At 48.2% G+C, this 15,597-nt stretch overlaps 2 protein-coding genes across 2 annotated transcripts; both read right to left on the minus strand.

Moving 5' to 3' along the window:
* Positions 1–29: 29 nt before the first annotated feature.
* Positions 30–2,270, minus strand: LOC136946453 (protein SFI1 homolog). Its single transcript, XM_067240795.1, has 7 exons — positions 2,155–2,270; positions 1,797–1,941; positions 1,411–1,624; positions 1,078–1,193; positions 838–958; positions 611–721; positions 30–395 (listed from the first exon to the last, which is right to left on the minus strand). The coding sequence occupies exons 1-7, from the start codon at positions 2,219–2,221 to the stop codon at positions 312–314; spliced, it is 858 nt and encodes a 285-aa protein (XP_067096896.1). The 5' UTR covers positions 2,222–2,270; the 3' UTR covers positions 30–311.
* Positions 2,271–12,914: 10,644 nt separating this feature from the next.
* Positions 12,915–15,244, minus strand: pex10 (peroxisomal biogenesis factor 10). The gene is made up of 6 exons (XM_067240419.1): positions 14,916–15,244; positions 14,726–14,806; positions 14,093–14,493; positions 13,715–13,887; positions 13,427–13,565; positions 12,915–13,335 (listed from the first exon to the last, which is right to left on the minus strand). The coding sequence occupies exons 1-6, from the start codon at positions 15,025–15,027 to the stop codon at positions 13,270–13,272; spliced, it is 972 nt and encodes a 323-aa protein (XP_067096520.1). The 5' UTR covers positions 15,028–15,244; the 3' UTR covers positions 12,915–13,269.
* Positions 15,245–15,597: the final 353 nt, after the last annotated feature.

The following is a 15,597-nucleotide window of genomic DNA, read 5'->3' on the forward strand; positions in this document are numbered from 1 at the left end:
GTTTTTTATTATTATAACATTGCATTACATTGAGTTACAACACAATTGCATTTACAAGCTCAATTCTTTCAATAAAATAAACAAAACCTTCACACAGAACTTGAATGAACAGTCGTGGTGCTTGCTAAAGCCCCTTGTCTGCAGAACCGTGTGCCCAGAGCTCTCAGATCCCCAGCTGGCCTGCAGCTGACTCACATCAATCACCGGTGAAGGGAAGTCCCAGTCAGGGAGCTATCAGTGTGACCCTCTCCCTGTTTACCCTCAGGGTGGGGTGACCGGGTAAGGGCCATGCGGACAGTTGCATAGCTCAGTCAGCTGTAGCCTCCGAGACCATGCCTGGCCGACGTGTCATTGGTCACTGGACAAAGGGCACGTCTTCTCCATGCGTGGAAAACCTACAACAAACACACACAGACAGAACTGATGTCGGAGTGGGCAGCACTGCCACGTAAGTTGTGTTAAGAGGGGTACACTTGGCCTTGTGAAATACGGCACAATCTTATTTGAGCTAGTGCAGTACACAAACTAAAACAAATCCCTACATCATCAAATCCTCATGATTAACCATGCATGTGGCTGTTGGGCTAGCTAGCGAGTCTCTCGTTCTCACCTGAGCGACCAGTGATCTGTTGAAGCGTGTGGCGAGGTCTTTAGACACCCGGGTTCTGATGCGTCGCTTCCTCCAGGTAAGCCAGGCCCCCTGCTGCAATCTGTCTGTATACTGCCGACACACAGACACACAAATCAGGTGTGTCAACAAAATACAAAGCAGCTGTTTGTTTTGATTGAGCACGTACTGTATAAACGTGTGTGTGTGTGTGTAGTGTATGTGCTTGCCAGGGCCCTAAGCAGAAGTGTAGCAGCAGTCTGGTCTCTCCAGTTGTCCCACAGATCCTGGGTGTGTCTCCTCTGCACCCTCCTCAGAACAGCTTCCAGCCTCCACCTCCTTATATACTCCCTGTGGCAGAGAAACCTAGCATGGAGCAGCACAGTGCTAGCATGCACTTATCAGGAAAAACCCTTTCTACAGTCACCCACCTAATGCTGGGTCACTTAGACATAACCTTTTAAACTCACCTCAGTCTCCACTCCAGGAGACTCCTTCTCTTGTTGCGTGTGGCCGTCGCCCTCTCCACCCAGCATGCATAGTACTTCTCTGATAGGAGGAGAGAACGTCTCCTGCGGGACTGGACCTGAGAAGGAGAGACAGCGAAGGAACGAGGGGTGCTACGTTTCCACATCTGCAGATCACCGCGCATTCACCAACGTTCCTCTTGACCTTTTCACCTACGATGAACTCTTTTATGCCTTGCCAGGAATTCATACTGACCTAACCACCAGATCCTGCAATGGCACCCACTTCACCAAATTATATTTTTTGTGAACTATTCTATGTGAAACATATCCTACCTCCTGATGCCAGGTGTGGAGTGATGACCTCAGCAGGGTCCTCCTCCTCCTGGCTGTCACTCTCTGAGCCACGTCCTGTGAGGCCTTATGGGATGCAGCACGCCTCCTCCAGAGACTGAACGCTGACCGGATCAGTGCTGTACACACTTTGTTCTCTGTGCTCCTCCATGTGAACATGCTCTCCTTCACGACCTCACGCCAGCCTTGAAAGAACCTACAGTACATGGGAAGATCACTATAACTTAACAAGGAGTCAGCGATAAAACAAAAGAAAAGAAAACCGAAGTGGTTTGACATAGTCCGTTCAGAGATTGTCCGTGACAGTCTGCATAGAGAAGTCTAAGGACTCACAGGTGTTGATTTTTCATGAGCAACACTTCCCGTACCTGCGAACGAGGTGAGCTGAGCTCAGCCGTGAGGCGTCTTTATGGCTCTGGTGAACTCTGACCCATATCTGGAAGGCTCTGCTCACTCTGTGGCCCTCCACCCACAGCCCCACTGCCTCTCCCATCTGTCTCTGGCCTGTAGACACTGAACAAACACACAAGCACACATACACACATTCCGGGGTTTAGTATCTCCCCCAACCTTCACTCGGAGGGGTGTGGCAGTAAAATACGAAACTTTCTCTATAACGGAAGGTGTGCCGGTTCACATTATAGCATCAAATATGTCAACACTGCAACACTCATAGATACACTACTGTGTTTGCAGGGTAACAGAGTAGCAGTGTTGATATCGTACCTCTGGCCCACTGCCTCCAGGCAAGCAACACTTGCTGGGTGTCTCTCCGTGCTCTCTGCACACACATGATTCTGGCAGCTCTGGATATGTGTGTCCTTGTCCTCCAGTGGTCGATACACTGTGAAGAAAAGAACACAACTGTCCAAGTTTGGGATGCTTGTGTTTGTGGCTCTGTGCGTGCGTGGGCACGCACCCTCCTACATACTTGTTGTAGTCTTCCGTTATTGAGCTGCCTGAGTGCGGTGCTCCCTCTAGTGGCTGTTCTCCAGTAGTTCATGGTGTCCTCGGTCAACCTTCTGTTCCTCTGGCTGAGTCTCTCTCCCAGCACCTCCTGTCTGTGCTGCGCTTGCCCCAGTTCACTTCTCCAGTGGGTCAAACACTGCAGCACCAGCCTCTGGTCTCTACTCTGCTGGAGGTTGGCACCACAGTGCCTGCGTGCAATCGCTGGACCAGCATGAGCATGCCAGCTTAGGATGGCCCTACGTGGGACACCACACGAGCAGAACTCGCTTTAGGAACCTGAGGCACTGGTGCTTAAAGGGATTACAATACCTACGACACAAACCTCCGACAGAGCATCTGCTGGTGGAAATCCAGACTCCTCTTCCACGACCGATGAAGAGCGACCCAGTACCAGAATCGCTGTGCCAGTTCTCCCCTCTCTCTGTCCTCACGGAACACCAGCGCTCTCTCCTGGCGTGCCGCTCTCTGTCTGGCAAGCAGGGCCCACTTCCTGCCCAGCTCCCGTGCCCGCTGGCGCCTCTCCCTCCGCCACAGCAGTGCCAGTCTCCACATGCAGAAAAAGCGTAATTCCAGTCTGACTAAGTAGTGGCTGGTCGCCCTGCTGTCTTGTGCCCTAAACCTCCAGTGATGTGCCACTGTCCTGGCCACACCCTGCTTGTGTAAGACACGCCCTCTCCAGGAAGTGAAGGCCCATTGCATGGCTCTTTGTTGTCGCTGCACCTCCATGGTGAGAATGGAGTTCTGCTCTTTGATTCTGTGTTGGGAGTAGATGTTCCATCTCTGTATGACTCTGAAGGACAAAAATAAACATTTCCCAACCTGGGTTTGTCATCTTTGGCACTAGTATTGAACTGAAACATTTGGCATGACAACTGAACTAGGAGATACGCATTATAAAAACATTTTTACGGTCCGGACAAAAAAGCAAAACAAGACTTTTACCACTTACCTTCTTGTGAGGTTGTGTTGGTGTAGGTCTTCGGCTCTCTTGACCTTGTGGGCTTCTTGGACCCAATTGAGCAAAGCTTCCTCTACAACTCTCCTTCTGTTTCCCTCCACATACTGACACAGAAGCAGCCGCAAGACACACCTCCCTATGGAGAGACCCCACAAAGACGGAACACACACATCAACCACACACAGACAGATTCCTCCACACAACCCAAACCCAAACATCCAATGGACGAGCCCACAATGGCCACAGACACTGCGCGCGACTATGTGTACGGTGTTGTGCTGGTCCTACTGCGAGTGTGTTCTCTCCAGCGCTGCAGACTTTCCCTGGCCTGCAGGGCCAGCCTCTCCTTCCCCCTCCTCCTGGCCTCCTGCAGACGGCTGGTCCACCCTCTCCAGCGGGCCAGGGCGCTACCCAGCAGCGTCTGCCGGAGCTGGGCCCGGGCCAGAGCCATCATGCTCCTGTGGTGCTGACCGTGGCCCCGCCACGCCACAAACACCCTGCGACACACACCACGGACCAGGCTGGTGTTGTAATACTACTGGTGCTGTGGACAGGAAGGGTTCAGTGGTTCGGAATCAATTGTGGTGCGGGCGTATACACACACACACCTGGTGAGTGTGGCGCTAGTGTAGAAGGCTGTGACAGCCTGGAACTGTTTGAAGCGTGCTCTCCAGAGGGTGAAGGCCGAGTGGGTCCTCCGCCTCTCGTCTCTCCTCTGTAGCCAGGCTGTCCTGCTGGCCAGCTGGGCCCCGGCCTTCATCCCCAGGCCAACACACACCCTCCTTAGCTGGGGAAGGGGGGAGAAAGTCTGATTAAGCCCACAACTTCAAACGACAGATCTAAAGGATGTACATCAATACACAGAAAGCCTACTGTGGGTTCCATACCCGTCCGTGCCATGCAGAGAAGCAGTGACGGAGGACGGCGGCGCTGTGAAACTGCTCAGCTCTCCTCTGCATCTGGGCCTCTGCCCTCTGACGAACTGGGACCCCTTTCCACTGGCTTAAACAGGAAGTCAGCAAGACCGCTTCCTGCGTGAGACAGCTAACGTTTAGAGGACGGAGGATAAGGAGACACTCGTTTTCACAGTTGCCTAAAGAGCATCAGGCACACAGGAGAAGGTAGAGGACAATTATACAGCACATTAATACCCTGTGTCTCTCTGCTTGTTGCCAGCTTTGTGTCTGTCGCCTCCACAGGCTGAAGGTGAAGGCCAGCGATGTCCATCTCCTGGTGCATGCCAGCTGACCCGTGAGCTGGCGCCGTGCCCGGCTGGCGCAGACGTGCTCTCTCCACTGAGAGAACGCCATGCTGAGGAGGGGGTGCAGCATGCGCGCCGTGGCACGCATGAACACATCCTGAGACACGTACGGGGGAAAGGGTCTTCCATTACTCTCTTTAGAAGAATATCACACTCACTGTGATATCAATATAACACTCACTGTGAACATATGTCTCTGACATGTTTGGATGCAGAAAGAAGCAGGTGAAGATTGTGTGACTGTGTCTTCAAAAATACATTCTCAATTACAATAACTTGTTGATAACCTTAAGATCCAGGATATAATGAATGGATAGTTGTATAATGGAAATTGGGTACTTGGGAAGCATGGCAGGTATATCTGGCAAATGTAAGTCCTCTCACAGAGACACATTTACCACTCCAGTGCCTCTAATCCCCGGATCAGATACGGGTGACAGCCTGTCAGCATTGGAGAGATAGACAGAGAGGGAGGGAGGTGAAGGGACTATCTTCCCTTGACATGTTGTCTCTTAGGATCCACTCTGGAAACCCATGACTGACCTCAACCTTGGTCATCTGTTTCTATCAAATAGGGACTCCATATATTTTATTCATTTTTATTTATAAATGTCCTTCTCAAAGCAGGACAGGGTAAAGAAAATAGTCTGTGCCTTTGTAGTTCCCCAATGTCCAAGGCTGCAAGGCTGAATTTCAATGAGCAAGCAGGAGAACAGGGGCTGTTTGAAACACAGCGGCAGCAGAAACAGGGTTTAATTCAGAAATGACTTGACATGACACTTCAAGTACAGCATATACTTGCACATGTATGAGATTGTGAAGTACCTTTAATTGGTGACCTTTCTTTGAATAAGTATTCCTGTGATCCGAGAAGTGTTGATACAGATTGACATTTTGGACGTCTTCTGCAACATCTGAACGTAAGCTGAAAGAGAAAGAGAGAGACACAGAGCAAGAGAAAGGTAACCTTGACTAAAGGTACTGAAAATGCTTTGTATGACAGTTCTCATACCCAGGCTATCTAGGATCTAGAACAGTATGCACTGACCTCACGTTGTGAGTGTCCAATGGGGAGGAGGCAAGTACTGACCAATTACTGAGTCCAGAGCTGAAGTTGTGATCCACCTGAAACTTTGATTCACCAAGACAACAACCAATTGCACTCAAAACCTGCTAAGATTTGAGACTTTAAAGTGAAATAACTAGACTCATCTATCAAACACATGGTCCATTTATTGGTCTCAGGGCACAGAATAACACAAGATGACTAGTTTTGTGATAATATTCTAACGAGTCCTTTCAGGTTGGCAACACAGGTGAAATGTCGGAGAAACAGTGTCAGTAAAGCACCTGTTGTGTGGACCCCGTGCTGCTCTCCAAGCAGGTGGGGGAGGAGGTGAAGGTGTTGCCCAGCGCGGCCAGGCTGGTCCTGCACCGGAGCACCTGGGACTCCTGGACCTCCTCTGCTACACCATGCCAATGTTGGAGCACCAACCTGGCCTGCTTCTGCTGTAAGGCACTGCAGTACAGTCTGAAACAAGGGGAGGGGAAACAGAGAGAAGAGAGAGAGAGAGAGAGAGAGAGAGAGAGAGAGAGAGAGAGAGAGAGAGAGAGAGAGAGAGAGAGAGAGAGAGAGAGAGAGAGAGAAAGAAAGAAAAGAAAGAGAGAAGAGAGAGAGAGAGAGAGAGAGAGAGAGAGAGAGAGAGAGAGAGAGAGAGGAGAGAGAGAGAGAGAGAGAGAGAGAGAGAGAGAGAGAGAGATGAGAGAGGAGAGAGAGAGAGAGGAGAGAGAGAGAGAGAGAAGAGAGAGAGAGAGAGAGAGAAAGAAAGAAAAGAAAGAGAGAGAGAGAGAAAGAGAGAGTGAGAGAAAGAGAGAGGTTAAGAGACAGACAGATACAGAATAAAGTATATTCACAGATCTTCACTAATAAGAGAGGGGGAAGTGGCGACAGAAATAGATGGGTGAATGAGAGATATTGTACCTGGCCCGTTTGACTTTAATTCTCTGCTTCCTCAGTTGTTGAAGCTCATCTGGAGCTTCAGAATGTCATACACACTCTCCCAGTCTGCCAGTGGCGCTGGACAACCTGGGAGGCAAGCTCAATGGAGCTGGAATACTGCCAACAAGATCTTGGAGAAATTAACCCAACATCATTTACTGATTAAAACGGTTTGCATCAGTTGAAACATCCAGACTATAGTCAGTGACTAATCAACAACCTCTGCATAGAATTAAGAATAAAACATTGTCCTACTCTTTTCTTTTTTTTTTTTTTGGGGGGGGGGGGGGGGGGGGGGGGGGCAGTTAGAACTATATAAAGTAAAGAGAGAAGGAATTGCCAATGCAGTTTTGCAGAGAGCAGGGGACAGGACTGACTGACAGAAGGCCTCGTTAAGGAGCAGGCAGGGAGCCAACCTGGCTGAGTCTGTCGGCCGCCCTCTCCTGGTCTCCAGCAGGTGTGTGAGGAGGTGAGTGTGTCGCACACGCACCTCCCTGGCCCTCGCCCAGGTCCTCAGAGCATGTGCGGCTGTCAGGCGCTCTCTCCTGCAGCAGTACCTCAAACACACCGCCTTTCGCTCGGCAACGCCGTGCCAGCCCTTCAGGATCCTGTGAGGGGCGGGACCATGATCATCTGAGTGACATACCGTACCACACCACACGCCAACAAACACGGACTGAACACAAGTGGCTGGGGGAAATCATGGAGAATCATCAGGGGGTCCATTCAAACGAGACGAACGCCTTTCCCTGAGCTCACTTTGAGAGTTGCGTCTGTGTCCGTGTCTCCAGCAGGGCCCGTGCCCCTCTCCAGGCGCATGCTGTACGACGCCAGCGTGTGAACACAGTCTGCAGTCCCATCCTCTCCAGCAGATGGCGTCCTCCCTGCAGCCATCTGTGAGCCGCTTTGGCGATGGCCTTCCTCTGACGCCACCTTTCAAATGCCACTAGGTGAGAGAAGCACACTTTGATGTTGATTTATGACTCGCCCGTTTTCATATCTGTCCTATTAGGGATGGAGTTTGTAGAATATTGTGCTGACACAGGAGATGTGGACCATAGCCTGGACTACAGATCTGTTTTGCATTTTCTCTCCAGTTGATATTAAGCTTAAGGGTCTGATTTTGGTTCTGCCTCACAATTTCAACAGAGGGCTCACAGGAGAGGAGATGTGAAGCCCAAAGACATCCATCATCCCAATGACTCTAATACACATTTGATTGGGCGAGGGACCGATTCTTAGCCAATAGCATCTGTTTCCACATCAGCCTGTCCACTGGGCGAGGGAAATCAGGTTTGCTTGACTGTCAGCTGGTCCCAACAAGAGTTTTATTGGCTTTCTGTCAGTGGCGAGGCAGGTAATATTCTTGTTTGTGAGATGGGATTGGGAATTTGGCATTGATACACCAAACGGCTTTCGGTTGGTTGGGGTCCAGAGAAGGCTATCTCCACTTGCCTGCTAACGTGTGCCTGGAGAGTATCTGATCAGCCTCCACACATACACGCTGCAGCCGTGAGCGGTGTACGTACAGGCGCCAGCACTGGGCCACCCTCCTGCATGGTGGCATAGAGAGATGGAGATTGGAAGGGACAGGGAGGGGGTCATGGAGGGGACAACAAACATTTTGGGATAATGAGTATTGGAGTATCTCTGAAACCCAGAGCTGCTCCTGGTCATAAATATTAGCGACTGGGCTTCGGATAAGTACACAATATAGAACTGCTATGTGGCTGGATTGGATTGTGTTAAGAGTTGAGCTAAGCTCTAGGTGCTCGAGGGAACCAGAACGGACTTGCTGATATCTCGTCGACTCTCTTTCTGTCTTCTCCTCTGCTCTGCCTTCTCTCTCCACAGCTGGATGCTGTGCCGCAATAGGCTCTCCTTGTGAATACCAGCACTCTGATTGGTCAGAACTAACCACATGTCCTCCCTCAGTGTAGCCTGGGCTCGCCACACCCTCCACGCTGCAGCCAGACAGGACCTCCTGAAGAATAAACAGCAAAGCACTCAATCAATATGGTAACGACATGCTAATGAAGCATCTTCAACTTGCTTATCCTCACCCCCTGGGATGTCTTACCTCTGATGTTGCGTCGCCTGCTGTGCAGCGGTGCTGGAGGAGCTCCACACGGCGTAGGCCCGTCTCTTCAGCCTGCTCTCCCAGAGCTGACCTGCCCGCTGCCCCTGTAGCACCACAGCCTGACACTTCCACCCAGCCTGCCTCCATAGCAGCCAGTGCTTGTACAGCAGAGTCAGACTGGAGATGCAGAGACATCCATTCAAGCATGTACACACGTACACACATGCACACACGCACACACAAGCATCTACAGTTAGTACATTTACATTACATTTAGTCATTTAGCAGACGCTCTTATCCAGAGCGACTTACAGTAAGTACAGGGACATTCTCCCCGAGGCAAGTAGGGTGAAGTGCCTTGCCCAAGGACACAACGTAATTTCGCACAGCAGGGAATCGAAACGGCAACCTTCTGATTAATAGCCCGACTCACTAACCGCTCAGCCATCTGAATCCCTCCCTGAATCCCTCCCTTAGTAAACACGTACACATTAGCACCATATGTCAAACTGCCACCTGAGCAAAAGCAAGTACTATTCCTGTGATTCTGTGAGAGGTGGAAGGTCAAAGGCCTTACTGGTAGTGGATGAGCGCTGCCCTGCGCAGCTGCAGGTCCTGGAGGTGGCTCCGCCAGGCGCAGTAGGCCGTCCTCAGGACCAGAGTATCGCTGGGCGGGGCCAGCCTCCTACGCAGGCTCTTCACCTCTGCCTCACTCTGGACGTCCATGTTGGAGCATCCTCTCTCCTCCACATGCCTCTTCCACTGAGACACAAAGAGGGCGTATGCATAGTTGGGGAGTCGGATTGGAAGAGTTAAGTTAGTAGGACTCATTGGAGGGGACGTCTTATCACATTCTAAACTATATACGTTTTCCAGAGTGTTTGTTTGTGGTTTATGATCCCCTACAGCTAAAACAAGAGACAACTCCCTGAGGAGACAGACACCACTGGAACGTTGGCAGGAGTTCCAGACTGGCAGAAGTCCCTACCTGCTATTAAGTATGTATATTATTAATTCCGCAAGTGATTTATAGTGTTTCATCCTGATGGGAAAGAGACTAAATGTAAACAGCATGATTAATATGTAGCCTTATGCAGTACTCAAAATGATTAGGAACTGTCATTTGAGTAAGGTTAGGGGTCATTTCTCCTCAGGGACAGTGTTTTTGTTACTACTTATTACCTGATGGAAGGCCTTGGCAAGGGTCAGGGCCTCCCTCCTCCTGGCCAGAGTGTCAGCCTGGGCACGGCGTGTCAGGACCATCCATCTGAGAGCAGACAGGCCGGTGGTCAGTAGGTGCTTCCTATGCTGATGTCTGGCCTGTGCGGATGACCTCCACTGGAGCACCCAGACCCTGAAGCAGCTCTGCTGAACTCTGAATGTATACAGTTCCAGGAACCTGGACACACACACCCAAACGGAATTAACTGAGTGAAAATGGAGTTGACCTCTGCCCTGCCTCGCTCTTCACTTCTTGTTGAACAAATCTATTGCCTTTCTGAGGTTTTCTGCTCACTTCTTTTCTTAAGCCATGTGACAGCCAGTGACTTGACCTATGAGCTCCCATGTTCCTTCTTACCTTTTCTCTGTTGTCTCTGCAGGGTTGGAACGGCAAATCTCTGTGGCGTCAGGCTGCTGCTCAAACAAAGGAAGGGGTTAAGTGCTCAGGGACATCCTCTCGTGTTACACTTCACACACAGACACAAAATGTATGTGTTTGCCCAAACACTCACACGCTCTTTACAAGAACCATAATAACCCAAGGTGTCCACCTACCATAGACATGGACTGAGGCATTACAGACAAGGATTTTTTTCCTGCCCCACATCTCTCAACACCATACTCAGTACTAGTGCTTCCTCTCATTGTGTAAATAGGAGAGTTCTGTGACCGTTCCTCATGTATTGGGTAATAGTGACTCTCGGCTGATGTTGATCTTTTTGTCTGAGAGCCTCTTTCCACACCTGTGTGACCACCATCTTGTTTGTTTTGATATTTACACTTATTTGGACTTTTCGTTGTACCCATAGAAGCCATCTTATCTAAATGTACCTTTGCAACAAGTCTTTTCTCGCAGAACAGGTTCTGTGCTGTTTCAAAGTTCCTTCGAACATCAGGCACCTCAAATGAAGTCTCCATTCCTCTTGTGTGATAAGTGTGGGCATACAGACTAGGCCCACTATCTGATGGGCTTGCCAGTTCCTTAGGCCATCTTGTAACATTATCAAGAAATGCAACCTCTTTCTGTTGACGACTAAGGCTTTCAGGTAAAGGCCACTCCTTGCAAGAGTAGATATTTGCCCCATTTACTTCCAATGTTTTTTTCCATGTTGACTCGCAATGTTTTGTTGAGACTGGTTCACCCGGCATACCACATTTTGTGATGGCTGGGGTGGCATTCATTATGCTATCTCTTTGAAAATGACGATTGGTCAACTGGTCACCGTTGACAATAAATGGACATTCCGTAGAAAACCCATGCTTGCAGGTAGAATTTGTCTTTGTGTCTCCAGGATGACAGTGGAGGACAGAGCTTGACATGTTGGCATTGCAAGACACCACAGAGTCATGAGTTTCCCTATCTAAAGGTGTTATTGTAGCAGATAAGGCAATGTTCTTTGAGGTAGCCTGCCCCTGGGGTTGTAGATCTCCAAATGATAGGCCTATCTCTATGTCCAACATAGACCGATGCAGGCTAGCAGATATCCAGGAAGATTCCACAATGTCTTGAAATGTAGACACATGCTCACTCTGCTTTAGACAGGCATCATTTACACAATGAACTTCATTGGTGAGTTCTCTTTGATGTCTGTCTAAAGTGCTATGGAAATCAGGGTAGTAAGAAGGACAGCCTGGATAGGTAGAAGTCAGTGAAGCTGGGAGGAATTGTAAAGGGACTTTGTAGATATTATCTTTTTCTGCTTTCTCTTGATGTTTGTCATGACATTTGCTGTGCTTATACTGATAGGCTCCAACACATCCACCAAGAGCTGAACCATAATGTCGACCAGAATCTGGCCATGTTCTTCTATTGCTATGACCACAGGTATCCTCATCGGTGAAACACTGAGAAGTCATATGGTTAGCAGAATAGGAGGATATCCCATGTTTACCACAACAACTGCTTTTGGTTGCAGTCAAGTGTGTGTTGAGATTTAAGACAGTCTCTGGTTGAGAGAAAGCTGATGTGCTCCCAAGCACAACGTCATCCAAGGCTCCTGGGAGCATGTTTTTGTCATTGCTGAGCATAGACAGGAGCTCAAGTACATCGTCAACATTTTCCCCACTAACTGACAATGACAGGTTACGTCGGACCTTGGGCTTTCTATGCACATGTCCTGAGAGTGACGATGACTCCCTCCTCCGACCCCTCTGAGAAGTCCAAGCCATTCTGAAAAGAAGTAGAAAGACACTAACATGTAACAAGTTTCAGTGTAAGGAGGCAATACATTCATAAAATGTACATGACTTCAAACACCAATGCATCCGTTACAATCTGTTTTTAACTAGGTTTTTTTCTTACCGCGGTTCGACGCAGGTATATTCAACGGTTCATCTGGGAATCCCAGGGATTGGTCTGTATAGCTGCACTTTGCTCTGGCAGTGCACATATGGTACCCTGGTCTGATAATCGGATCAAATTGAGGATTTAAAGGATTGAAAACAGGGACTACACTAGTCTTGTCTGCTTTTGTTTATCTCTGTCATTTTACTGACATGTTTCACATCTTTTTAAAAGGTTGTAGGCTACTGCAGCGTAACGAAATAAATGCGTTACACTTGACATTCAGCGCAGGCGAACAGTTTTTTTCTTCTTCCGGCTGGCTAGCTAGCAGTTACATAGCCTATTTTCTGTACCTAGTTAACGCTAGTCAAGTGGGTTTCACATTTGTTTAATCAATTTCCAAACCTGCGCTGCTCCCTCACCGTGCCGTGTAGGTGAGAGCCAATGGTGGTCCAGAGGACCATCTTTCCTAGCCAGAGTAAAAAAAAATATATATATATCTATAGATATAAAAAAACTACTAGGCCTACTTCAGTTAACTTGGCTTGACCTTTTTGTCATCAGTCATGTTTCAGTTAAATCAATGAATTACTGAGCGCTCCAAAGGTTGTCATCAAAATAAAGAATATATAGGCCTCCATATAGAAAAAGGAAAATGCATGTTTTATTATCTAAACAATTTATTACGAACGTAATTTACACCATTTTGTACACGTTCACATATTTTACAAACAAATTACAGACTGATACAATCCAAAAATCATTTTCTATTATAAAAAATAAACGTCTTAATTATTATTGTCAAATGTATATTGCCATTTAGTTAATGTAAAATTTATTTTTGCCAGTGTAATGCAGCCTACCAAAGAGGAGTTAATCAGACAGAACATTTTACTGTACAGCTTAGTCCATAACTTTAACAGCTGGAAAAAAATTAGTGAGTCTAAGATTTTACACAAGGCAGCCATATCCAGTTTGTTGCACCAAAAATAATAGACCGATTTTCATGCAGTTTGCTGCAGCTGTAATCCAGTGTTTCCGAAAACCTGGATAATGTGGTTGTCTGTGCCTAGAAGTTCCTCAGGTAGACCAGTCGATGAGGCTGGAACTTCTCCCGACACAATGGACACTCCATCTGCAAAGTCCACATCGTTTTAATTAAATCACCAGGGGGTTGTCTCATAGTAGTTCAACAAATACCTCGATCAAGAATACGAGGCTTTCACCTTGGTGTTACACCACTCAGTGATGCACTCCCAGCAGAACAGGTGTCCACAGGGGGTGGAGGTCGAGTGTCTCCTTTCTTCCAGGCATAAGATACAGCGAGAGGGCCGATGGGACACCGGATCTACAGGCTGAGGGGGACTAAACACACACACTTGATCATAACATGATTCACAACACTCAGATGTAGACGTGATCTAGACAAAACATCCACACCAAACACTCTTGTTCAGGTCATATTTTCATGTTTACAACCAAATGGTTTACTGTTGTTCCAGTCTGAACAGTACCTGGGGGCCAGGTTCCTGTGTAGTTTCCACTCCTGTCTGGCTCTCTGTCTCTGTCTGAAGTTGTTCAGCTGCAGGGCCAGGGTGATAGCCAGCTGCAGCAGGGAGACCACTCCTAGGACCCTGTAACTGTTACTGATAGCCTGGTCATCACCACTCACACTCTGCACCCGCAGCTGACAGGACAAAAAAACACGTTATGGGCCTTTCTACCTTTTAAACTCATACAAACGAGCCACACTGCACTACCATGAACGATATGTCCCTTTACTAACACTAGTTCAGTATCCCCGAAAAGCATGATCTGGGTCAGTATGCTTAGGTAGAGCTTAGACTAAGTGTGACAAGGATAAAACAGTATGGCACTATGAAGTTACCCACATAGCTGATACCCGATGTCCTCTTCCCCAGGTGGTAGAAGGCCCCACTGATGTAAAACAGCGCTACATGGACCCTGTGGAGAAGAGTGAGGCCCTGTTGGAGGGCGAACACTGCTGGGACACACGCCTTCCTCTGGGGCTCCGTCAGCAGCCCCACAGCCCTCCGTACCCAGGTCTTCAGCCACACTGCGGGGCTCCAAGGGCTGGAAGCAACTCTTCTGCCAGCCCCCTCCTCCCCAGCTTCCAGCTCATTCTCTATACAGACCAGGACCTTGTCGAGGAGGTATGGCACAAATGTATGGAAAAAGACCAGGAGACCTCGCCTAGTGCGAGAGGGGATCCGACGCTTGGTGGGGTCCACCTGGACGATGTTGACGTACTCCTCTCCTAATGTCTGGTAACCTGAGCAACACATTGAGAAGATTTGAGCAGCCATAATCATGCATACCATCTCCAATCTTTCGGTCAGACCAAGAGCTTGTTTGTACGGTACACAATGGTTGCTTGACTTGTCTGTATCAGATGTTTGGTTATACAAGGTTAACTATATCTGGGCTGATAGAGAAGAAAGCTTTCACGCCTACCGACTTTAAAATGCACATTCGTAGAAGCTAGAGAAGTGAAGGATATTCACCTGCAAATGTAGTTAAGCCATAATATGCCAGATCTGAAAGCAGTTCAATCTCCTTCCTCCAGTCCAGCCATCTCTTAGATCCTGCACGGGGAGAGATTAACAAATATTCTAGCTAAAATGAACTCTCCATCATGATGGAATGGTATCGCTGTACCTGAAGCGGCGACATAACCTGACAGAGTATACATACCTGCAAGAGTCTGGAAAGCTTCATTTGCGTTGTTCCTCAGACAGTTCTGATAATATTCATCCTTTTGACTTGAGCGAATTAATTGAGGCTGGTTTGCAGGAACGAGAGGCATCGCTTGGTTGTACCAAGCTAACTGTACAACTCTGGGCAGTATGTAGTTACCTACTGTAGTCTTGGAAGTTGGCTAACTAGCTTTTGGCAAGTAAGCGGGGAGTTTGCTTACAACATAGTTTAACGAAAACGAAACCATGACATATACTTACATACAGCACACACTTTAGGGTTAACAATAGGCACACCTAAATATCTCACGTAACTTCGGTGTTACTCTATTTAGAATATCCGATAAATTAGCAAGATAGCCAACTTTCCGGAAACCTTTGAAATGCATTGACAAGTGTCACTATCTGCCACAGCGCCATTTACCGGTTGGAGGTGTGTCGCGCACTCTGTTGACTCTCAACAAACTACATTTAAAACACTGATATTTGACAATAAAATTATTGTTTTCCTTGCTTGCAACCTACAACGTTACCTGTGGAACGCATTTCTTTACTTAGGCGGCAGCTGCGAGCATCCATACATGCACCATTTATCAAAATAATTTCTTGAAAACGGTATCCGACTTGCATGGACGCCATCTATAATTGACATGGGATTTTAATGTCTGATAAATTAAGTG

This window comes from Osmerus mordax, chromosome 7, assembly GCF_038355195.1.
Source record: "Osmerus mordax isolate fOsmMor3 chromosome 7, fOsmMor3.pri, whole genome shotgun sequence".
NCBI classification, from domain to species: Eukaryota; Metazoa; Chordata; class Actinopteri; order Osmeriformes; family Osmeridae; genus Osmerus; species Osmerus mordax.